At 39.9% G+C, this 24,692-nt stretch overlaps 1 protein-coding gene across 1 annotated transcript in view; it reads left to right on the top strand.

Annotated features, from left to right (window-relative positions):
- ubr5 (ubiquitin protein ligase E3 component n-recognin 5) overlaps positions 1-24,692 on the top strand; it is a 47,816-nt gene that overhangs the window by 12,691 nt on the left and 10,433 nt on the right. The window contains exons 9-44 of the mRNA XM_044116336.1: positions 809-1,020; positions 3,830-3,946; positions 4,054-4,164; positions 4,252-4,406; positions 5,382-5,499; positions 5,602-5,786; positions 5,890-5,999; positions 8,180-8,292; positions 9,215-9,361; positions 9,476-9,587; positions 9,674-9,828; positions 10,746-10,943; positions 11,522-11,732; positions 11,911-12,037; positions 12,140-12,291; positions 12,382-12,477; positions 13,180-13,303; positions 13,439-13,536; positions 13,688-13,836; positions 13,998-14,089; positions 14,194-14,340; positions 15,197-15,315; positions 15,431-15,557; positions 16,198-16,327; positions 16,460-16,620; positions 16,720-16,959; positions 17,119-17,242; positions 18,352-18,463; positions 18,580-18,711; positions 20,967-21,224; positions 21,304-21,572; positions 22,017-22,228; positions 22,316-22,549; positions 22,651-22,724; positions 23,115-23,287; positions 23,688-23,801. Of these exons, the coding sequence (XP_043972271.1) occupies positions 809-1,020; positions 3,830-3,946; positions 4,054-4,164; positions 4,252-4,406; positions 5,382-5,499; positions 5,602-5,786; positions 5,890-5,999; positions 8,180-8,292; positions 9,215-9,361; positions 9,476-9,587; positions 9,674-9,828; positions 10,746-10,943; positions 11,522-11,732; positions 11,911-12,037; positions 12,140-12,291; positions 12,382-12,477; positions 13,180-13,303; positions 13,439-13,536; positions 13,688-13,836; positions 13,998-14,089; positions 14,194-14,340; positions 15,197-15,315; positions 15,431-15,557; positions 16,198-16,327; positions 16,460-16,620; positions 16,720-16,959; positions 17,119-17,242; positions 18,352-18,463; positions 18,580-18,711; positions 20,967-21,224; positions 21,304-21,572; positions 22,017-22,228; positions 22,316-22,549; positions 22,651-22,724; positions 23,115-23,287; positions 23,688-23,801 (5,408 nt within the window). The remainder of the gene's footprint in view (positions 1-808; positions 1,021-3,829; positions 3,947-4,053; positions 4,165-4,251; positions 4,407-5,381; positions 5,500-5,601; positions 5,787-5,889; positions 6,000-8,179; positions 8,293-9,214; positions 9,362-9,475; positions 9,588-9,673; positions 9,829-10,745; positions 10,944-11,521; positions 11,733-11,910; positions 12,038-12,139; positions 12,292-12,381; positions 12,478-13,179; positions 13,304-13,438; positions 13,537-13,687; positions 13,837-13,997; positions 14,090-14,193; positions 14,341-15,196; positions 15,316-15,430; positions 15,558-16,197; positions 16,328-16,459; positions 16,621-16,719; positions 16,960-17,118; positions 17,243-18,351; positions 18,464-18,579; positions 18,712-20,966; positions 21,225-21,303; positions 21,573-22,016; positions 22,229-22,315; positions 22,550-22,650; positions 22,725-23,114; positions 23,288-23,687; positions 23,802-24,692) is intronic.

Genomic DNA, 24,692 nt, shown 5'->3' with positions numbered 1-24,692 from the left:
ATGGATATCTGTGACTTCGGTGCTAAATGCAGGTGAGATACTGAAGGCAATTTAATATATGAACTCCAGATCATTTCTTTGTTTTTAAGAAATAGTAAACTCCTGTCTTCACAGGCTCTCTCATTCTAATCGTGATTATTAGCTGCTGCCCAAAGCAAGAAGGTGTTAAAAGTATGATGAATGCTGATCTGTCTTATATTATAGATTTTACAGAGAAATTGTATTAGCCTACAATTGATTTCAAACTTTAAAGAAACCTGAGACTAGAAAATGGCCTCTACATTCTGATAGGAATGTATCTACCAAATACTACAAAGGAAACTTGCCTGAATGTTTGTTTGCATATTTTTCTTGATTCAGTTTAAGGTGAATATAAATGCTACATGTTTGGTGTTGTGTCCTGCATGGCTGTAGTAAATACTATAAGCTCTCTGAGAAAGGCCCGCCAGGCCCACATGTCTTAACGGGGACCCTATTAGACAGTTTATTTTTTCTTTAAAAAAAAAAAAAAAGCCCATTTTCAGTCCCTATGCATGCTTTCTTTCGTTCTTCCTCTCCTTCTCTTCACTTCCTGTTAGCTCACTCTTTAACACATGAGCGTGCAGAGTGACTCACCCTTCGTATATTTTCGATTCCCCTCTCAATCCTTCCATGATTGCAACTGATTGATTTGCACTACACTGATTCTGAGCACTATTTCTCTCTATTCTTAAAAACTTTATTTTATTTATTTATTTATTTTTTCGACGGGTCTTTCCCAGAGAGTGGCTTACTTCTATCCCACTGGTGTGACCTTATTGCATACCAGTTCTCCTTCTTCCCTTAGAGCGTGACTCAGAGCTGTTGCGCGAGCGTGAGTCTGTGCTGAGGTTACGAGAGCGCCGGTGGCTCGACGGGGCGTCGTTTGACACGGAGCGAGGTTCGACGAGCCGCGAGGGCGAGCCCAGCCTCGACAAGAAGAGCATCCCCGTCCAGAGCCCCGTCTCGCTAGGAGAGGAGCTGCAGTGGTGGCCCGACAAGGTAAGACTAAAATCAAAGAGTGCTTTTAAAAATAAAGATGCTCAAGTGTTTGTGATGAAGATTTCTTGCTCACGAAGCAGATTCTGCTAATACAATCTAAAACTCCGTTTTAAACTTCTGATTTATCACCCGTGTCGTGTCCACTTTTTCTGACTTTAACTCGGTGATATCGAAGAACACTCAAAGCAATGTTTCTTGAGAGTCATATATATATATATATATATATATATATATATATATATATATGTGTGTGTGTATATTAGGGGTTGAACCAATTAGTCGACTAGTCGACTCTAGGACGTCTCGCGAGTTTTTACATTTCATGTCGACTAGTCGCAGTCATGTGATTGCCTGGTGACAGCCTGTGCTGATCTGACAGCACAGTATACGTCACAAGACACAAGAAAAATAAGTTAATACATTAGTTTAAATGATATGTAGATGGATGCATATTTGTGGTTTTACAGTGTTTTTAAAAGGAGATGGAGTTGCAGCTGCAGTCAACTACAAAACATGAGCCGTCTAAAACTCGCCCCCTTCCCGCTAAGGATGTCACTTAGCCGGCTCGCAAGTGTCTTTGTCACGACGATCTAACTAATACATTATGATGTTATGTTGCTGATCAACTAATTGATTATCATGGTTTATCCAATTAATACAAGTCATGATTTTAGCCCTACAATAAAATTAAGAAATCCTGTCTGAAGCCAGTCACCTGGAACTAACAACCAAAGTCACACGAAGCAGATCAGATTGTAGTTCTGCCGACACGTCACTGAGTTTAGGACCGAAATATTACATCACAGTAGAACCCTCAATCTTTACAGATTTGTCAGTGATTTTCTGTTTTAAGGTCTGATAGGAAAAATAATGCTTTTATTTATTTCTTCATCCTCCGAGTTGATCTCAAGCAAAAGATCTACTCATGTTGGATGGAAGCTTTGTTTTTGACTGCCAATAAAAGAATGATTGTGAATGTTTGAATGTCTCATTTAACTGAATAAATGATGAGAACTGAAGTTTCCTTTAACGTCATCTGCAGCCATATGGGCTGAAATGACACTTGTCTCATTTGTGATCTTCACGCTGCTCGCTGCATTGACATGTGATTGTTGTTTATGAGTTAGTTGTATTAGATCTGAGCTGCTCAGTGTTCCCCCGAGTTCTAGAGCCTCATGGTGCCCACAGCGGACCACCCTCCTCTCTCAACAACCCGTTTCTGCTGACTGTGAATTTGAAACAACTTTCCTAGAACCAAAGGGAAAATGGAACAACGCCATCACCGTTTTTAACAATAAAATTAAAACAAAAATTTGTCAATGGGTCAAATGGGTTTTACTATAACATGGAAGAGCCACAATTATTACATAGTTGCTGCTTAAATAACCTAATCTATTGATTATTACATTAATAATGGCTAGAGGTGAAACGTTTAACTGGCATAGTAGTGATGAATTGATTATTGAAATATTTATCTAATCTAGTAACTGATTAATTATTACCTGGAGTATACAGACTCAAAAAAGGCCACTTGCAGTTAAGATAAGAAAAAACATCCTTTGTCTGTAAAAAATGTTTGAGTGTACCAATTTTTTTTTTTTTTATCCAGCTAATCAATCATCAGAATAATGATTGATAGATTAATCAGTTTTTTTACCGGCCACTCAAACATTTCACCAGCCACAGTTTTTTTTCTTTCGATTACAAACACCACCAGTACCAGCAAATTGTATAGAATGCATTGATTTATTCTTACCTCTCCAGCGGGTAATTAACAAATCGGTTAGTTTGACACGTTTTCCTGAATGGGCTTATGCGCTTTTTAGCTTTTGTTGTCGTAGTTTTTCTGACCAGCCCCGTCTCGTATCCGCTCACTTTTCTCGGACTCCGGTTAGCTGAAATATTTATAAACTTAGAAGGGAGGGGCTGATCAACGAGGACTGTGGAATTTCCTTGGATAAGCCCAATGTCAGTCAATAAAATCAACCAATGGGCTGTTATGGTCGATTAAAGTTATATTTAATGTACTTCTATTATGACAGCCTAGATATGGACAGTGTGCGCATCAGTCTGGACTCCAAATGTTCAGTCCTCCTCTGGACGGAAGCTCAAACTCGATGGAGCCTTTTTGTTTTGGGTTTTTTTGTATTCTGTTCTGCTCGCCCCAGTGGCGGCTGAGTTGCTCCAATTTACACGCCACTTTATACTTTTACCCGCATTTGGCCAGTGGTGGGTGCTAATTTCCACCCCTGGTTGTAACCCTAATAACGTCCGACGTTTAATAATCTGGTACTTAAAGTTTGTCTGAGTGTTGAGTTTAGATGTAAAGTCTAAATCAGTTTGTCGTTTCAATGAGTTATGAGCTTTTTTTTTTTTAAACTAAAAATATTTAGGAAAATCAAGAATTAAATATTACTGATGTTACAAGTTGTGATTAAACCATGCCTGCTTTAAATAAAAAGCAGGTTGTTTTAAGATATTTATTTAAAAAAAAATCTTATTGTTGACTTTGCCAGTATGCTCTTTATAGGTAAATGTGGGAACACTAAACTATAGGTTTTGTTACCTAGCCTGCACTCGCAACACACCCAGTAACGTAGCCTGTTGCCATGCCAACTGCACGTTCTTGATAACGGTTATGGACAAGGTTCCTTTAGTTTTAATGCCATGGCTCTTAGGGGAAATGCTGCCCCTAAAAGCCAAATAGTGTCACTGAACAAGCTTGTTTTTTAAGCCTTGTAGCTTTAAGAAGATTGTCTCTTTCAGTTTATGAGCCCTTATTTCCCTTCACGTCTCATTTTCCTTCCAGGACGGTGTGAAGTTTGTGAGCATTGGAGCTTTGTTCTCAGAGCTGGTGGCGGTGAGCTCCAAAGGAGAGCTTTATCAGTGGAAGTGGAGCGAGCCTGAACCATACAGGAATGCACAGGTGGACGATAACCACCTGCATGAAATAAGAATAAATACTATGTAAAATGTGACTCTAATGGATTTTTGTGCTAAACTTGTTTTTTAACCTCTCATGTGTCACATTAGAATCCCTCCATCCACCACCCTCGTGTTTCCTTCCTGGGCCTGGTTAATGAGAAGATCACGTTACTGGCTGCTAATAGCATCAGAGCTACTGTAGCAACAGAGAGCAACAAGGTAGATTTTCCCTAAAAGTGTAGAGTGCACATTTAATACAGTGTTCATTACATATTCAGACTGAATGTGTGCTTTATTTTTCAAAAGGTGGCCACCTGGGTGGATGACACACTAAGCACAGTGGCCTCTAAGCTGGAGCACAGTGCCCAGTCTTTCCCAGAGCTGCAGGGGGAACGCATGGTGTCGCTGCACTCATGTGCACTTTACACATGTGCACAGATGGAAAACGGCCTCTACTGGTGGTGAGAGAATCACCTTTTCTCCCTTTTCTCTCTTATTATTGTCTGTCTGTTTTGTGAATAATTATTCTGTACAGACATGGGCAAAATTTATTTATTAATTTTTTACTCATTTATTTTATTTCTAAATTTAGATATAACAAGCTCAGTTTTTTTAAATTAAAAAATAGATTTGTTTATAGAGATGTAGGAAATACATTTTTTTCTTTAATATTTTTTTTATTTATTTTAGTTTCTAAATTATATAAATGTAGATATATATTTTTTTTGTTGTTTCTAAATTTAAATGTATAACATGTATAATTTATAATATTTAATAGTTTTTTTCAGTTTATCACTCCAATATTTGCATTGAATTTCCACAGAGAATGTCATTAAACGTAATAGTAAAATACTTTTAGATAAATGTTTTTTGCCATTAGATTGGAATATGTGCGTCGTTTAAAAAAAAACAAAAAAACTTTTGCATAATTTTCCATCCCACAAAAATAATCTATCCTCTTTTTTGCTCAAATTTGCATATTTTAAATTCTAAAAATAATTTTAAAAAGGCGAATCTTTAAAAATGATGATGCATTCTCTACAGCAGACATTTATCTAAAATTATACCTAGTCTTTTTTTTTAAAAAGTCACGTGACATTTGCAGCTCATTTGCAGGTTTATTTGAGAGTAAAAATGGGCTTATAGCTTGATATTACCGTGATGAAGTAATTGTAAAAGAAGCTTTTGAAACTGGTACATGATTGTATTCTCAAAGCAAAAAATCTCAAAAATGTTTTGGTTAAGAAAATTTTAAAAAGTTGCAGACCTTTGATCTTGGGTAAAGGTTTTGATTGGCCACTCTGACCAGAAAAGTGATGCTTAAATTGAGTCAATTTACTATTTCTCCAAAAAGCACATTATGCTTGAACAGCAGTCATTCTCCGTAACCTTTTTCACATTTCGTTAGAACCTAAATCATTTTCATCTTTCTGCAGGGGTGTTGTGCCTTTTAGTCAAAGGAAGAAAATGCTTGAGAAAGCGAGAGCCAAGAACAAAAAGCCAAAGTCCAGTGCTGGCATCTCCTCAATACCAAACATCACTGTGGGAACGCAGGTATGGGAGGGGGAACATTGTGATTATTTTTCAAATTTGCTCTATCTACGTCTGAAAACACACTCCCATTGTGCTGACAATCCAATGGCTGCCTTCTCCTAGGTGTGTTTGAGGAATAATCCCCTCTACCATGCCGGTGCAGTGGCCTTTTCTGTCAGTGCCGGAATCCCCAAAGTGGGTGTCCTGTTGGAGTCTGTCTGGAACATGAACGACAGCTGCAGGTTCCAGCTGCGCTCACCGGAGAGCCTCAAAAACATGGAGAAGACCACAAAGACCCAGGAAATCAAGTCAGTCCCTTCCTCCAAAATATCACTCAGTTAATTGATAAAGTTTTATTGTTGTAACGCTAAAGCCAGAGCTAAAACCTGTCCATGTTTTCTTCTCCCGCAGGATGGAAAGTAAGCCTGAGCTGGTGAAGACTGAGATGGGTCCTCCTCCATCCCCTGCATCCACCTGTAGTGATACCTCTTCCATTGCTAGCAGTGCCTCACTGCCCTACAGTATGTCTCCTCTCATGCTATCTCAACCCATAAACTATTCGCTCTTTGAACAACTCACGAGTTTCGGCTGCGCTATCTCCCGGGCACGCCACCAGTTTCTCCCTCGCAGCGCGCTCTCATTAGTCCTTTGACTTTGAAGCAGATGGTGCACAGGCTTTTATCAGCAACTTTCTCTGCTGAATGTGTTCCTGTGAAGCAAATGTGGCCAGCTCACAGTTTATTTGCCTGCCTTTTTTTTTTTTTTTCTTAATTCATTTTGAAATTTTTTTATTTTTACAGCATCTTATCAAAAGGACCATATGGCAAGCTCTCGAGTGTGATAATTAATTTTTCAAAGATGGCCATCTGTTTTTTTTTTTTAATATTCTTATTTAGATGGCATTTTATTTTTTCAATGGATGCAATTAGGGATTTTAATTTAAAACTCTTTGCAATTTCACCCATTTATTAGCTGCATTTAATTTATCCCGTAGAAGCTGTGAGGAGCAGGTATAGGGAATTCATAAAATGTGCAAAAAAATCTATATTTATTGAAAGCAGCATTTGCTTTATACCTTGGCTAGACTATTTTGATATTAACATGAGCAAAAAAAATGTAGAATTATGGTCCCGAGATTTTGCGGTTTTTTTTATTTAATTTTATTTTTTTATTTTTTTTTAGGGTATTTGTGTTTTTGCATGATTTTGCAGTTCTACTTTAGAAACATTTGCAAGGAATTTTACTATATTTGTTCCTATATCCTAATAAAAATGTGTGCTCTGTTGCACTCCATATGGAAACGCACACTATAACTTGACAATAGTAAGGCTGTAGCAGAGCTATAGTAGAAAGACGGGATACTGCCACCTGCAGGTTGGAATTAACAGTCACTTAAAGGCCATGTTTTCGACCATGTCTGTTGAAAATTTGCAACACAATCACAATTATGCATTAGCATGCAAAAATGCAAGCATCTATTGATGTTGCATAAATTCTGCATTCGCACTATTCTGAAAAACTACTAACCTAAAAATATTAGCTTTTAATAATGTTTATCACATTTTAAAGATCATTAAACAATAAGATTGAGTGGAAGACGGTGGAGGTGTTTATAAAACAAAAATAAACTTGTATTCCAGTCTTGAGACGGGGACAAGCGGTTATTGTGAAGGTCTCTGCTTGCTTTATGTTGGGACTTGTCTGATTGGTGGGAGAAGTATTTAAACTTCCTGCCTGGCCTACTTTCTAACAGCGTAGGCTTTATCTGTTAACTTATCAAACCTCACAGTGTTACTGGGAACGAGGCGTTCACTGCTCCCTCCGTGTCCCGGAGCCAAGGGACAACACCTCCCTGTCACTGCAGGGATGCTTACTGAAGATGAATAGAGCAAATGGGGGGGGGGAGGATTCTGACTTTCATTTTTTTGAGATCACAAGTCAGAATTCTGAGAGAGAAAAAATTGACTTAATTTTCCTTAGAATTCGGACACAATTCTGAGGAAAAAATTACAAAGAATTCTGACACAAAAGAGTTAGAATTCTTATTTTTTTAAATAATTTTTTCCATTGGTCCTAGTCCTTTTCCGTAGATACTTGTGCTGGTTCACGACGGCGTTAAATGTTTTACAAGTTATAAATCAGGAAGTCGAAAGTTGATTATAGTTTTTATGGTTCATAATATAGAAAAATCTTTTTGCAGCTCACTGAAATATCTCAGCAGATACTCGACAAGTCTTAAATTGGAATAATCTTAAAGATTGCTTTTTTTGATTTACTAATTAATGACTCATGCTTTCTTGTTGTACCAACATGCACGTTTACCCCAGGATCAATAAATCAAGATACATCATGATGAAAGGGTTAAAATCCTTCTGTTAAATATATATATTTTTTCCATCTGTGCATTGAAAATCAAACAAATCATTAGCCTATCGTGACTACCACAGGATTGCCTTAATAGAAACAATAATTTGGAAGATTTTGCAGTGATGCGTGTTTGAAACTTGCATATCTACATACTGGTAACTGTGCAGTGAGGGAGTCACAGGGACGTGAGAATTCCCCTCCCAGCCAAAGGCAGCAGGAGGGAATACGTAGGGGATGGAGGAGTGCCAGATATTTAATATGCGCAATGGAGTATTCATTTCAAATGTGCTTTGGGGGAAATCGGTAAAAGTTCACCCTGTGTGTCGTTTTTCAGAGCGCAGACGTTCGACGCCAGCTCCTAAGGAGGAAGAGAAGGTGAACGAGGAGCAGTGGCCTCTCAGGGAGGTGGTGTTTGTGGAAGACGTTAAAAACGTTCCCGTTGGGAAGGTGGGTGTGTCTGACAGCTGGAAGTTTAGTGAGCCGGGATTTCATGGAGCTCCGTTGGAAACTGCTCCAGAATGATGTTTGCCGTTTGTGTACATTTAAAAGCACATTAGTAGTGCAGTTTTAGATTGAGTTTGGATTAAAAAAATAAAAAACAAAAAAAAACTTAAAGTGCCTTTTATTTTTTATGCTAATTCAGATGGTCGGTAATGACATTAAGATGAATTGAACTGAAATACTACAACATAGGTTGCTCTGATTAAATATTCTCACTGATCACCAGTATTTTAGAATTTTATTAAAAAGCCTGAAATATCGATTGCCAATTTTTACATTCATAATATTATTTTATGAAGAGATATTTATATATATTTTTTGAAACTGTCAATTGCTAAAGGTCACAATACACCTTCGGTGGTTGATATTCAGACCATAGCGGGTCTAGATGAGATCGGTTCATATCCGAGTATCGGCCGACCTTACTGCATTAATGACATATGAACCTCTGTGTAAAACTTTGTATTGATATTTTCAGGTTTATAGAAAATTAAATCCATTTCTGATTTTGTTTTATTTCGCATTATATAACCTGTAATGACTATAGAACTGACTGATTGATGGAGGCTTGTTGAATGAACCAGATTCTGTTGAAGACCAAACATGCAAAGGATTAATCAGTATTGATTCCATTTCAATTGCCATTGGAAAATAGTCACTTAAAATATCCATTTACGTATTTTATTGTGTTGTTTTAATGGCAACTGTTACTTTTTTTTTTTTTTCTTTTTTATTCTAAGCAAAGAAACTCATTCATAACATACAAAATAAATGTTACCCTTTGTGAACTTGCGTTGGAATCCTAATAAATCAAGCTTCTCCTAATTAGCTTTGATTCAAAGTGTGCCGTCTTCTTATCGCAACCCAGGTGCTGAAGGTTGATGGTGCGTACGTTGCTGTGAAGTTCCCCGGAACATCAAGTAGCATGACAAACCAAAGCAGCGCTCCTCCTCCAGACTCAGATCCATCCTCACTGTTACAGGACTGCAGGCTCCTCAGGATAGACGAACTCCAGGTAGACACCTCACTTCTACTGTTTTAACGTTGTTTTGTTAGTGTTTTGTTGTTTTTTGTTTTTTTTATCTCCAGCTTTCCAACATCAGGTATATGTTGATGCTTTAACTTTCAGGTGGTCAAAACCGGTGGAACCCCGAAGGTTCCCGATTGCTTTCAGCGAACGCCTAAAAAGCTCTGCATCCCAGAGAAGGCTGTAATCCTGGCTGTAAATGTTGACTCCAAAGGTTGGTTAAGTGTGCTTATGTTGTTGAAATTGGATGAATTCTAATAATACTTTAGGACAGTGTTGACCCCTCTTGTTGTCTTGCAGGAGTCCATGCAGTTCTGAAGACCGGTAACTGGGTAAGGTACTGCATCTTTGACCTGGCCACAGGCAAAGCTGAGCAGGAGAATAACTTTCCTACAAGCAACCTGGCCTTCCTGGGCCAGAGCGAGAGCAACGTGGCCATCTTTACTGCAGGGCAGGTAAGGTGGCCTCCTGAATGGCTGCAGCTTTTTCTTCAGTCAGATGTATTCTAATTATTGGTGTGAATGCTGTAGGCATTCACACTTTTCTGGTTGCTTTGCAAATTTTGCCATGCTTCTTCTCCTGCATACTTTGTGTTATTTTCACCAATCTTTTGGTGTTCATAACCTTCATACTTTTTATAATATTCAGCATTTTATGAATTTTTTTATAGGAATGGGGGAAAACACTCTCAATTCTCAGAATTGAGAATTACAATATAAAATGTCCGTTGCGTTTCACAGTGGATGTTTCAGGTCCTGCCCATTAATTGCAATGAATTATCCAGTTTCATTGCAATTAATGAAATTTCCTCCATGACAGGGCTGTCATGGAGGAAACAAGGCAGTGGCCATTTTGAAGTTGGGCGGTTTAACAGCTTTTATGCTGTTTAACACCTGGGAATAATCTGAGCTTTCACATTGCTTTTTTTTGTGCTGCATGTGACATATTTTTTGTAGTCACCGTGCTAAACGATGCCTACAAACAAATGTTGATATCTCAGGAACCGTAATAGGTATGGATTTCATTCACCCACCGTTTTTATCAGAAGGAATAGGGGAACGTTTCTGTCCTGTTCAAATTTTAGGTTTTACATGAGTTGTTTTGGGGTTTTTTTACATTGCATGGAATATGTTACTGTAACCCAGTATGCTAGTGGTATCCTCGATGCTATCATTAGTATTTTAGCTAGTTTCAGCTGATTTTGGCTTTTTTTACGAGAGTTTTTCACACTGCATGGACTATTTCTTACCTTTCTGCAAGTCTTCAGCAGTTGGCTTGAAACGCTTTTGCCATTTTCTCCAAAAGCATTCAGCATTCACACTTGTATTTTCATAGGAAATGCACACTTTCTAGTCTATATTGTCCTCCGCAGGAGTCTCCCATCATCCTCCGGGATGGGAATGGCACAATCTATCCCATGGCTAAAGACTGCATGGGGGGAATTCGGGACCCTGATTGGTTGGACCTGCCTCCTATAAACAGCCTGGGAATGGGGGTGCACTCTCTGGTCAACCTGCCGTCTAACTCCACCATTAAAAAGAAAGCCGCTATCATTATTATGGCTGTTGAGGTAAATATCTGCCTTGAATAATCAATTTCTTTTTTCTGGGAAAGACCAATTGGATAGCAAAATGTGTTTGGTAGAAGATTTTTCAGAATTTGAATTGGGTGAAGCTAAATCTGTGCCCCTTAAGGAGTTCTGGGTAAACTGTATATTTTGTATTTAAAATATAAAACACTTTGTAAATGTGTTCAACCCAGAACTTCTCGGGTTGCAGTTTTTGCTTCTCATGGTTCAAAAATAAAAAATATATATACAATTTTCATATTTAAAAAAAGAATTATTCGTTCATTTGCATCTTTGGATATACTTCTAATATTGTATAAAAAAATTAAACTGCAGAATGTGCCTTTTTTTTTTATGCTATTAATCGTCAGAATAATCCATAGATTAATTGATAAGTAAAATAATCATTAGTGGCATCACTAATATTTACAAAGGTGTTTATATATATATATATATATATATATATCTTTATAGTTTTGACTTAATTACTTCTCTGGTGTTTTGAGTCTCCAGTTAATTATATTTTCAACAAACGAACAATCACGATTAATCAGAGATTAATTGTTTAATAATTCTTGCAGAAACAGACGCTGATGCAGCACGTCCTGCGCTGCGACTACGAGGCGTGCCGGCAGTATCTGATGAACCTGGAGCAGGCCTTCCTCCTGGACGAGGGCGGCCAGGGCCTCGGGGCGCTGCTGGGCCATCGCTGCGACGGAAACCGCAACATTTTCCACGCCGCCGTCTCCGTCTGCTTCCCTGTTAGCAACAAAGAGACCAAAGAGGAAGAAGGTTAACCTTTTTCACATTCCAGTCTCTGGTTTCCCATTTTAATGTGCAATATTTTATTTTGGAACGGCAATCTTTTAACACTATTGAAGGCTACAATCTGCTCCTGTCACTTTAAAATCCATTTCTTCCTGCGGACGTTTCCTGCAAATGTGACTGACAAAGCCGTTTTATCTTTCAGAAGCCGAAAGGTCAGAGAGAAACACATTCGCCGAGCGTCTGTCTGCTGTGGAGGCCATCGCCAACGCCATCTCTGTGGTGTCGAGCAACAGCTCTGGAAACAGGACTGGCTCCTCCAGTAGCAGAGGGTACGCTCCCGCTAAATCAGTATTGGCACAAAATAAACAAGTGAAGAGCAACTTCATGCTGTAAAAATGAATTCAACCCATCCTGCTGTGCGTTGCCGACAGGCTCCGTCTAAGGGAGATGATGCGGAGGTCTCTTAGAGCAGCAGGTCTCGGCCGCCACGAGTCTGGGCCGTCCTCCGGTGACCACCAGGACCCCGTCTCCCCACCCATCGCCCCGTCAAGTTGGGTCCCAGACCCTCCGCCTATGGACCCTGGTGAATGCATCTCGACAAAAGTTAATAATTGCTCTCTGCAAGATAAGCTTCTAACAATCTTAAATTACTTTTTTTTCTTCTCATCCATAGATGGTGACATTGATTTCATTCTCGCACCAGCAGTTGGCTCACTCACCACAGCTTCCTCTGGTTCTAACCAAGGCCCCAGCACTTCCACCATACCAGGTTTGTTACTTCCTATGGAACAAAAGAAAAAAGTACAGGTACTAGGGCTGGGCTTTTATCACGTTGTTTATCATTTATCGTGATAAGTTTCTTATCGTGATAAGAATTTTGATTTATTGTTGTCTCAATAATTCCAATTAAAAAGCTCCCAAACTGTCTGTATTGTCAGATTGCTACTTTTACCATTTTCTCCAATGTTTGTTCAATCAATAAATATCAATACATTTGAAAATGTGATTAACTGTAGTGACCTTAAGAAGCCCATTTCAAATGGGAATGTTTTTCAAGAACAATATTTGTGTTTGCAGTGCTATGAATGCTGCCATATAGCAGTCATATTTAATCATAATTTTTTATCATTATCACAATAGTAGCACAAAATATTGCTGTAAAATTCTAAATCCATATTGCCCACCCCTATACAAAACCAATTTTACACTTTCTTCCTTGACTATGCTTCTATTCAAACAGGCTAAGGCTTTCTACTTTGTGTTCAACTCTCTACAACGTTGTTACATATGCTGAAAAAGCTCAAGATATTTTAACCTGGTAAAGTGTGTGTAGGAATCCCGGTTTGTGAGGATGAATAAAACGATATGACTTTTCAACATCTAAACTCTGTAGTGCAAGTTGGAGCCACATGAGCAACACGTTTAAATGTTTTTAAGCTAAACTCCCGTTCTGCGTTCTTCCTTCCTACAGGACCGTCAACAGAGACGTCAGTGGTGGAGTCTAAAGACAGGAAGGCCAACGCTCACCTCATCCTGAAGCTGATGTGTGACAGCGTCGTTCTGAGGCCACACCTATGGGAACTGCTCTCTGCAAAGTAGGAGTTTTCAGCCGCAATTGTTTATCTCCTTATTCTCAAATAAGGAGATAAACAATCCGCTTCACAGCCGGTGTTGTTCCTGCATTTGTCTTTCTGAACTTCTTGCCCATGTTGCTGTGCCTGTCCTGACAGGGATGCCAGAGGAATGACCCCCTTCATGCTGGCTGTCAGTGGAAGAGCCTACCCAGCTGCTATCACTGTGCTTGAGGCCGCTCAAAAAGTAGCCAAGAGTAAGTCAGTAATCCCATTTTAAGGAGTTGGATAATATCTGGAGCATGTCAGGTTACGAGTTAAATAAAGTCTGTCGGGCTCTGTCCCAGTTGCCTCATATCTTATTTCCTCGTTTTCATTATACCTTTTGTTCGACTGTCTTGAACACAGTGGCCGACCCGGAGAAAGATGATGCGGATTCTATGTTCATGGAGATGATTTGCCCTGCGGGAACCAACCCAGATGATTCTCCGCTTTACGTCCTCTGCTGCAACGACACCTGCAGTTTCACTTGGACCGGAGCGGAGCACATTAACCAGGTCAGCCATGAAGGACAGAGGGAAAAGCATTACAAGAGGGACAGTTTGTCTTTTTTCTTTTTCTCTCTCTTTTTTTTTTTTTTTTTTTACTTTTAAGCCTTGGTATATCATGTTCGCTTTTGAATAGAATTTTTTTCTAATTCAGACTTTATGACTTTTAGGACATATTCGAGTGTCGAACATGCGGCCTGCTTGAGTCGCTCTGCTGCTGCACGGAGTGTGCTAGAGTGTGTCACAAAGGACACGACTGCAAGTAAGTTCTTGTTTTCACTTCAGCTCTGCAGGGACCTGAGAAACATTCTCCTTCTTGCTTATAATAAATTATTTTTCTTGTGATTTCAATTTATTCTGCCTCAGGTTGAAAAGGACTTCCCCCACAGCTTACTGTGACTGTTGGGAGAAATGCAAGTGCAAAACACTGATAGCTGGCCAGAAGGCTGCCCGTCTGGATTTACTCTACAGGCTGCTAACGACAACAAACCTGGTCACTACACCAAACAGCAGGTCAGCTTTTTTTAATTAATTAATTTGTAAAAAAAAACAAAATTCTTGCTGTAAGTGGTCAAAAATTATTAATTAGCACCTGCTAATGGCCCTAATGCTGTTTGGACATGTGTAAGTCAGGGTGTCAGTGCGGACTAAGTCTTAAATTCATGTTTAAATTTTAAGGTGAGTTGGCCTTAAGTACATTCATTGCAAATCTTTAAATTTTGCCTTGTATGGGCTATTTTATCTCTTATACTGGTATGTCTTTTCTTTTTTCTTGTAGGAACTTTTTTGTTTGAACACTGAGTTGCACACAATTTTTGTTGTTTTGTGACTCCAGGTAGTTGAGGCTTTCGGTAGCTACCTGCTAATATACCCTTGTTGGCCATTAAGCTAACAAGGGTATATTAGCAAGCAGGTATCTAGTTAGGTTTTTTTGTATGCATTTTCACCACTGGCTCACTTCTTTTGCCAACTTACATGAGAATAGAATAGAATACAATAGAATCCACAACCTTTCCCTGACATTCATAGTTTTTTGGTGTTAAATTTTATTCGCCGTAGCTTTAGTGTTAAATATGAGCTGTTGAAACCTGCTGATATCTTGTAGAAATCTCTTTGCTTCCTCTTTTTTTTATGCTAAAAATAGCTAAACTTGAGTCATCTTCACTCAGTAATAGGTCATAGATGCGGTGCATTTATTGATCCTAAAAGGACTGGATTTTTCAGTTTCCGTCTCGCTGGTCACTAGTCAAGCTGAAAAATCATCCAATCCACCTAATGTCCCATTGCCACAAGTTTTGTTTTTACATATTTGACTTGAAATAGTGGAAAAGAAAATAAATCCATAACTTTTTTTTGGTTCTTCTTGCAGGGGGGAGCATATATTACTGTTCCTGGTTCAGACTGTAGCCAGGCAGAGTGTTGAGCACTGTCAGTACCGACCGCCTCGCATCAGAGAAGACAGGAACCGTAAGGCTGCTAATGCAGAGGGTGGGTTTTACCAAAAGTTTAGTTCTTTTACATGCCATTTTGTGCATCCTGTGGGATAAACTGTGCTTGTTTTCAGGACTATGTCCCTAAAACAACTGCTGTTGTCTTCTTTCAGACTCTGATATGCCAGACCACGATCTGGAACCTCCTCGCTTCGCTCAGCTGGCCCTGGAGAGAGTCCTGCAGGACTGGAACGCCCTCAAATCTATGATCATGTTTGGTTCTCAGGAAAACAAAGATCCGTACGTATTAAAGCAGAATGTTGTGTGGGTTTTTAGAGCAACTCGGCCTGTATGAGACACATTGTGGTATGCAGGGCACAAATACTGTTCTGTATAAACAGCTGTAGTTTTTCACTTTTTTTCATTACTTTAGGTATACAAACGTCTTGAAATGGCTGAAGGCAAATCTGATTGCAAAATAATTGCTGGGCTGTCTAGTGAATAAAGAAAAATAAAGCAATAGCTTGCAAATTAGCCAGATAGGCTAACCTGTTAATTATTTATTTTTGTAATTTTCACTGTATTTTTACCTTTTTGTTGAGTAATTTTCAGAATATTTCAGTAATTTTCTTTTTTTCATTTGTAATTATCAGTAGATTGTCATAATGGCAATCTTTACAAAGACCATTAGTTTTAACCAGGCAATCAATCAAGTTTATTTGTATAACACATTTCAGCAACAAGGCAGTGCTTTACATTATAAAAACACAAAAATAAATCTGCAAAAAATATTTAAGTTCTATGGAGTTTTTTTTATTCTGTTGGCCTTTTCCATCATTCTTGACTTGTTTTCCAGGATCTGAACAAACCACACTTTGGGACCCCTGGTGTGAGCTCAACATGTTGAGTCTTTTTTTTTTTTTTTTCCCCTGTGTGTCAGACTTAGTGCCAGCAGCAGAATTGCTCACCTCCTGCCTGAAGAACAGGTGTACTTGAACCAGCAGAGCGGCACCATTCGCCTCGACTGTTTCACACACTGCCTCATTGTCAAGTGTGCTCCTGACATCACCGTAAGTCTACATGCTCTTCATACATTCACATGTAGTGTGTTCAGCTTACTTTTGTTTACTTTAATGCAAAAGATATTGAATTTTTTTTCAAACGATGGTCATATTTGAAATTGTTTTTTTCCCCCCCTTTAGTTCATTGACACTTTACTGGGGACTCTGATCAAGGAGCTGCAGAACAAATACACGCCGGGCAGGAGAGAGGAGGCGGTGGCCGTCACTAGAAGGTTCCTGCGCTCCGTCGCGCGTGTGTTCGTCATCCTCAGCGTAGAGATGGCGTCCTCCAAAAAGAAAAAGTAAGACCAAAGCTTACGGTTTTGGGCGCAACCCTTTTGAAAATTCACTTTGTAGGCTTTTGCTCTAAAAACGGGTTTCCATGTCTTTTCCCCCCACAGCAACTTCATCCCGCAACCCATCGGGAAGTGTCGGCGTGTTTTCCAAGCTCTGCTGCCGTACGCGGTGGAGGAGCTGTGCAACGTCGCGGAATCCCTCATCGTCCCGGTCAGGATGGGAATAGCGAGGCCCACGGCTCCGTTCACGCTGGCCAGCACCAGCATAGACGCAGTTCAGGGTAGCGAGGAGCTTTTCTCCGTGGAGCCGCTTCCTCCCAGGCCGTCGCCGGACCAGTCCAGCAGGTGGGCAGAAAGCCGATTACTGTTGCAGCTTCTGTTCTCCACAAACCATGAAGACTCTGTTCAGTTTGAAGAACCTTTGAAGAAGATGAGGCTGGATTTTACTTGTTGATACATCTTGAGGATTTTTTTTTTGTTTGTGTGTTTTGTTTTGTTTTTCAGCTCCATTCAAACAGTTGCTTCTTACATCATAAGGAACCCTCAACCCAGACGGAGCAGTCAGTCTCAGCCCGTCAGGGGACGGGACGAGGAGCAGGATGACATCGTGTCAGCCGATGTGGAAGAGGTGGGTAGCCATGTTTGATCTGTTATAGATATATTCAATCCAGAACCTCCAGACTCACTAAGAACCTTTCTCCCACATGCCATAACTGTCTAAAACAGCCATACTAATCTATTTTATTCTGACTTGTATTTTCTTTTAAAGTGTATTTTATCTTATTGTCCTTTTATTCTGATTGTAATATGGATACTACATCAAGGTGCAGTTTTGAATTTTGTTCTGCTTCAGTACAATGACAATAATTCATCTTTCTTTCTTATTCATTTTTTTGCATTAACTTTCAGAAACAATTGGATCAATTTGAACTTTTGGGTTTTGGCAACTAAAAAAGGAGAATGCCTGCATTTTCTTTTAGTGCAGGTGTTCTCTTTATGTGGGCCAAAGTCAGCAGCTCAAATGTAACTGCAGACCAAGAAATATTCATTTTAAATCACTATTAGTAGAATATTAAACCATTGAGCTAGTTCCATTGTAGACAGAAGACTATGTTTTTTTTTTTTTTTTGTTGTTGCTTTTTTTTTTACATACTCGACAGTAAACTAAGTTTTTTTTTTTTTTTTGTTTGTTTGTTTTTTTTCTGTAGGTCCAAAACTTTCCCCCACTTTGCTTATTATGTTGGGCTTGATTGAAGGAAACTGAAGAAATATTTAGTCTATTCCCAGCTATAAAAACAGAATCTTGTTCAGTTAGAAAACACTTGTATTTTAGCCAAGTTTTAATACAGCAATTAAAAGCAGATTGGGTGCAGCAAGGTGGACTTTAGAGTACAGGTTAATGAGTAATGTTATTTGTTCTACTTCTTATGAAAATAGAAGGAAATCAGAAAGTTTTGGAAAGATGATCACTTTGTGTTGCATCAAAAGTAGATTTTAATTTGAAAACTTTTTCAGCGGTATACAGGAGCCTGTTTTAAATAAGTACTTTTTCCTAATTTATTTAAGTTGTTCTTGAATTGTAGTCGGGGAGCCACAAAAACCAATCCAACAGTGAAATAATCTGTTTTCACATGTGTTACTGTGTAAAGTTAGAATGATTGCACCACACTTTGTTTTTTGTTTTTGTTTTTTTGTTTGGTTGTTTTTTTTGGGGATCTGACTGGTTTTTGTCCTCAGGTTGAAGTTGTAGAGGGAGTAGCTGGTGAGGAAGACCATCATGATGACCAGGAGGAGCAGGGGGAGGAAAACGCTGAAGCTGAAGGTCAACATGACGAGCATGATGAAGATGGTGAGACAGTTTTAGTGTGTCATTGTTTTTTGCAGAGCTTTAATGCTGTTATTGACATTATCACTGGAAAGAAAACACTAGTAAGCTTTATCATGTTGATTGGTCTGTGTGTTCAGGAAGTGACATGGAGTTGGACTTGCTGGCAGCCGCCGAAACAGAGAGCGACAGCGAAAGCAACCACAGCAATCAGGACAACGCCAGTGGTCGCAGAAGCGTCGTCACGGCAGCAACTGCCGGCTCTGAAGCAGGTTGATCAGCAGCTTTATTTCAGCATCTTATCAACTAATACTAGATTTACTTCTAAAGTGAAAGCTTAGACTCTTTGAGACTCTGTTAAACTGTTCTAAGCAGAACATTTCCTTCCTGCAGTAGATGGCTCTCTCAGCATCCATTTTGTAAAAATCGAGATTGATTACAAATCGAGATTGATTACAAAGGCTGATTGATTTACAAAAAATTTAAAATGGTTAAAATTTTAGCCATTTTAAAAGAAATGCAATCTCATGAAGTTTAAAATATGCTTATGCGAATGCTGTTCTACGATTGGGCCGTTTTCAGTGTTGATGATTACTGTATTTTCTGGACTGTATCATACTTTTTTTCTGTAGTTTGGCTGGTTCTGCAACTTACAGTGAGGTGGGACTTGTACATGTTTTTTCCCTCCTCTTTATGGCACTTTTTTTTGTTTTTTTTGATTGATGCAACGTATAGTCTGGAAAATACAGAATTTACAATTGAATGGAGGTCTGACAGTGATATTCCTCTGTGAAAGTATGAGAATGTAATTTACTTTAAATCAGATTAACTGATATTGAAGTAAAACTGTGTAAAAAGCAAAAACTTTCTATTGGCTTGAATGAATAATTTTCAATCCGCTTTATCGTAAGGAAGGACTGTTTGTTCTGAGCGTGCGTTTCACTCAGGAAGCTCACCGATGATGCACCGCCTTCTACTTGCATTACCCATGGAAATGGGACTGTGTGTAACATTTTAGAAGTCTCACCTGGTCGCCTCTCTAACTAGCTGCTAGCTGTAGCCTCTGGGGCCAACTAGTTTGGATTTATGGTAAATCAAGACGCTAAGAGAGTCATCTACTGACAGTAACATGATAATTACCCAGAACTGTTTACCAGAACCTTTTGTAAAGAATCCTCGTTTATTACTTTGAATCTTTCTTTTCTAGGAAACATTCCCCCCTCCACATTCACTTTAGCTTTACCTTTGTGTTTTATGAGAAGTAAAAAACGGATTGCATTTGAACAATTTCTATATTTTATTCCTGATTTAAAGAAGAGGCCAGTCCTCTGGGAAGCGGTTTGGGATTTCTGTTTAGGAGAGGTAATGATGCAGCGGACCAAACTACAATTGTCTGAATACCCCGTGTATTTCATTTGCAGGCAGTAGGGTGTCCTTGGCATTTCCTATTTTTGGTATGAGCTCCTCTTTATTTCAATGCACACACAGATTGCAGGGCGAGAGTGACTTTGCAAACTGCACACACGGTTTCCTTCTGAGAGTTCGTTCAGTTTGACCCCTTTTTGATACGTCCCGACTACTGCCCCATGTTTGCTAAAGAGCGTCTCTCATCACGAGTGTCGTCTTGTCGACCTTTCACCTAAATAACATAATAATTAACTCAGTTATTGTCAGTGGTTTGTGATGATGTTTTTTTCCCCCTTGCCTAAATTTTGTACAGTGTATGTGTCCTCTGACGTATCAGGGCCGTTGTAGATAATTGGGGGGGAGGGAAGTAAATCTCTGACAAAAAAATAATTTTCTAGAAAAAACTTGGAAATTTCTGAGATTGAAAAGTCTCAATTTTGCTTGAAATTCTTTTGAGATTAAGCTCAGAAATTTTCTTTAAAAAAAACATGGACATTTCTGAGTTTCAGGAGTAAACAAAAATCCTAAAAAAAAAATAAACTAACATTTTGAGATTAATTTCAGATGTTTTCTAGAAAAATTTGGAACTTTTAAACTCCGAAAATATCCATGTTTCTTTCTCAAAAATTCTTAGTTTTTGGTTTGTTTGGGGTTTTTTCTAGCAAATTTTCAACTTTTCAAACTCAGAAATGTCCTTTTCTGGAATATTTCTTAGATTAATCTCAAAATTAGAATTTTCAGATGGAAATTAATTTATATTTTTTTAAATTTTTCTTCTATCTACAATGGAACTCATACATTGCCATAATATTCTACTAATATTGCTGACGCTTTTTCTTTTCAGATTCTGCTCAGATTAGCCTTAATATTTCTCTCTAGGTCCAGTTTTTATGTGGGAAGAAAAAACTAACTAAAACCACAGTTTGTTTAACCCAAGTTTCATTAGACATTATACTTTTCTTCCTGCCATATTTGCGGTGTTCTGCCTTGTAGTGGTGTGATTTACTCATGTGCATTTCTGTGTGTGTAAACGTGAGTGAATGAAAAGTTAGAGATTTAAATCTAACAACTGAACTTGTCTTTTTCTCTCTCTCTCCCTTCGTCTTTGTTTCTGCTGAAGGTGCTAGCAGTGTCCCTGCCTTCTTTTCAGAGGACGACTCTCAGTCGAACGACTCGAGCGACTCGGACAGCAGCAGCAGTCAGAGCGACGACGTCGACCAGGAGACATTCTTGCTGGACGAGCCGCTGGAAAGGACGACGAGCGCCTCACACGCCAACACTGCCGCCCAGGCTCCCCGCTCCATGCAGTGGGCCGTTAGGAACACCCCGAGCCAGAGAGCGAGTGGCAGCGGCCCCTCCGCCTCCTCAACACCTGCTGGTGTGTAGCTCACCAATACTGAAACGAGTATAGTCTTGCTTCTAAAGAATTGGTCAAATTCAACTGTGTTTTCACACAGCGAGCTCTACCGGCTTGATATACATCGACCCGACAAACCTGCGGCGCTCCAGCGCAATCAGTTCCAGTGCCGCGGCGGCAGCGGCGGCACTGGAAGCCAGCAACACCAGCAGCTACCTGACATCGGCCAGCAGCCTGGCCCGCGCCTACAGCATCGTCATCAGGCAGATTTCTGACCTCATGAGTCTGATTCCCAAGTACAATCATCTCGTCTACTCGCAGTATCCCGCAGCTGTCAAGCTCTCCTACCAGGACGCAGTCAACCTGCAGGTAATGGGAATGAAAGCGTTGCATCCCTGGGTTTTACACACAAGTTCTGGGTGAGGTCGGAATCCATGGAGACTAAAATAAACAGACGATACTTTAGCTGATGCATTCGTTGGGCTGCAGTCATTGTTTGTGTTTTACTGACTGCCTGGCAACCCCCGCCAGGCAGTCGATGTATATTTCTTTTTTACATGGGCTTATAAGGTATACATTTCTGATTTACCTTATAAATTGTAAAATATTTATTTAGAAGATGAAATAATACATACTTGAAGTATTTAAACTGAAAGCAACCATAGAACGAGTATGGAGCCTTGGGGAACCCCGCAGGTTAAATAAACTTTGACAGAGTAGAGCAAAAGTAACCCATCCATTTGTTGAACACACTGATCTCCATCATAACAATTTGGGTTAGGATCTGACTAAAGAGCTGTTGTTTGTCACTAGAATTATGTGGAGGAAAAGCTGATTCCCACCTGGAACTGGATGGTGTCCATCATGGACTCCACCGAGGCCCAGCTGCGGTACGGCTCGGCTCTGTCGTCTGCCGGAGACCCCGGCCACCCCAGCCACCCGCTTCACGCCTCGCAGCACTCGGCTCGCCGCGAGCGCATGACGGCCCGGGAGGAGGCCAGCCTCCGCACTCTGGAAGGACGGAGGTAGCAGAGTCCCCCAGCGGATTTATCTGTTTTAGAAAAAACCTCAAACGTACAATTGAAATAAAACAATTTCTTTTTGAATTTCAGGAGAGCAGCCACACTGTTAACGGCTCGCCAGGGCATGATGTCGGCACGGGGAGACTTCTTGAACTACGCCCTGTCACTGATGCGCTCCCACAACGACGAGCATTCAGACGTGCTTCCTGTTCTGGACGTGTGCTCACTGAAACACGTGGCCTACGTGTTCCAGGCCCTCATTTACTGGATAAAGGCCATGAATCAGCAGACCACCCTGGACACGCCACAGATGGAAAGAAAAAGGTGAATTTAGACAAAAAGGGTTGCCCACATTGGGCTCTGTGTCTTGTTTTTTTAATTTAAAATCTTAACATTTGTAACCCTTTTCTTCGCCTTTCTTTTAGGAATCGAGAGATTCTGGAACTCGGTTTGGACAATGAGGATTCTGAGCACGAGAACGACGAAGACACCAATCAAAGTAGGGGGAAAACTCATTGAATTTTAAATACTGCAAAAATACAACTTCTTACAAAGTATTTTTGAAATAGTTTCTTACTGTTTTTAGTGGCAGGTTATTTAACTTTTCCCCATAAGTGAAATAATCTGTCAGGGGAACTAGTACTTTTTATCAATATCAAGGAATTACTTATTTAAAACAAGCTCCTGTATACCGCTGAAAAATTACTTGTAAATTAGTTTTGTCATTTTTTTTAAGTGAACTAACATATTTACTTAAGAGCCTAGACCAAAAGTAATTGGTGAGATTTTGTGTTTTTTTTTTTTTGTTTTTTTTTGCTGTGTACAGCTGTGTTTTAATCCATCAGGCATGCTATATTCTCAGCTGATCTCCGTTTCTCTCTTGCCACAGGTTCGACCCTGCAGGACAAGGACGAGGACTCGGTTCCCGCGGAAACGGGTCAGAACCACCCGTTCTTCCGGCGCTCGGACTCGATGACCTTCTTGGGCTGCATCCCGCCGAACCCCTTCGACATTCCCCTGGCCGAGGCCATCCCACTGGCAGACCAGCCCCACCTACTGCAGGTCAGACTTCCAGACGTGAAACGTGACCAGGCTCCTCTCCTGTACGGCTGATCTGGGATCTGTTCACAGCCAGTCTACAGCTGATTTGGAGGCTTCTTGGAACAACAGCTGACTATAGGCCTGATTAAAGTGTGTAGCTAAAGTCATTCGGAGTCTTGGTTAAACTCTTGATGGTTAAAACTGGCTGCAAGCGATATAGCTTTAGATTTTTTTTTTTTTCATGAATCAAAGAGTGCCAAGTAATGTTGTGTTTGCGACAGTGACTTTGATTACTCAAATCTCCCCAAAGGACAGTTCAAAGCGATGTCCAAGACATTAAAGACGTTAACTGCCGTTATGCCGTACATCTGGGGAATTGTTCTCCGTGGCTTTAACTCCGTTTTGGTTCTTCACCAAACAGCCAAACGCCAGAAAGGAGGATCTGTTTGGGCGTCCCTCTCAGGGCTTGTACGCTTCGTCTTACATGACAACCAAAGGCCTGGCTGAGACGAGCATGGACAGGAACTGCTTGGAGGTAAACCACCAGCCCCTCTCTAACCTGCCCCTTCCTCCCCCTCACATAATTCATTCCCTCCCAGCTTCACCAGACAAATACTGGCATGTGGCATTTTCTAAATTTTCATTGCATAACCAACATCACAATCACAAAGGACTGCATTACCGTTATTACACGGGCAATGCATTCATGGTTTCCATGACAATAATACATCGGGAACTTTCTTTGCCCCGATGCTAATAACTAATGTAGATTTTAATTACCGCAATGCTGCTGGAGCGCTGTTGACTAGACATGGATTAGTTACTGGATCAAGATACTAAGATGGTAAAAGTTATACCTTGTTTACACATTGAGATTGTTATGCCAATTTTTGTCCTGATTTCAATCTTAGAGGCTCTGATTATTGGGATGGCTCTGAAAATAATCCTAACTGAGATTCCTGGTGTGTGTGTGTTAAGAGTCATCTGGTTTGGTTGGAAGACTTTAAAATGAACAGTCAAAATGTTGGTTTGTTTTGGCCTGATCTTACAACATGTGTGGTGAACGAGCACGCAGCATCTTGAATGTGACGTGTAGCCAATCAGAAAGCGAGGTGACTGAAACGCAGAGGGGAGTTTTAGATGAGAAGGCAAAACAACTGCCATGGCACACCTGAAAGTCCAGTAGACTTTGCAGACATCTTTTTCTGTTTTTTTTTGTTTGTTTTTTTCTCCATTAAATAATCCAAAAACTATTGTCATTGCATCTTTCCGGTCGGCCATGTTTGTTTACTCTGAACTCACGTTTGGTCTCAAAAGGTTTTGCGAGATTTCCCGTCTGAAACCTGATTGTTTTTGAGTGAACTCAGTTTGTTTGTGGCTCTGACCAAACCTGTCATACCTCAGATTTTTTATTGTGGTCTCTCTG

This window comes from Gambusia affinis, linkage group LG05 (genome assembly GCF_019740435.1).
Source record: "Gambusia affinis linkage group LG05, SWU_Gaff_1.0, whole genome shotgun sequence".
NCBI lineage: Eukaryota > Metazoa > Chordata > Actinopteri > Cyprinodontiformes > Poeciliidae > Gambusia > Gambusia affinis.
Note: the sequence above shows the minus strand (reverse complement) of the source record. Positions and strands in the feature narration are given on the sequence as shown.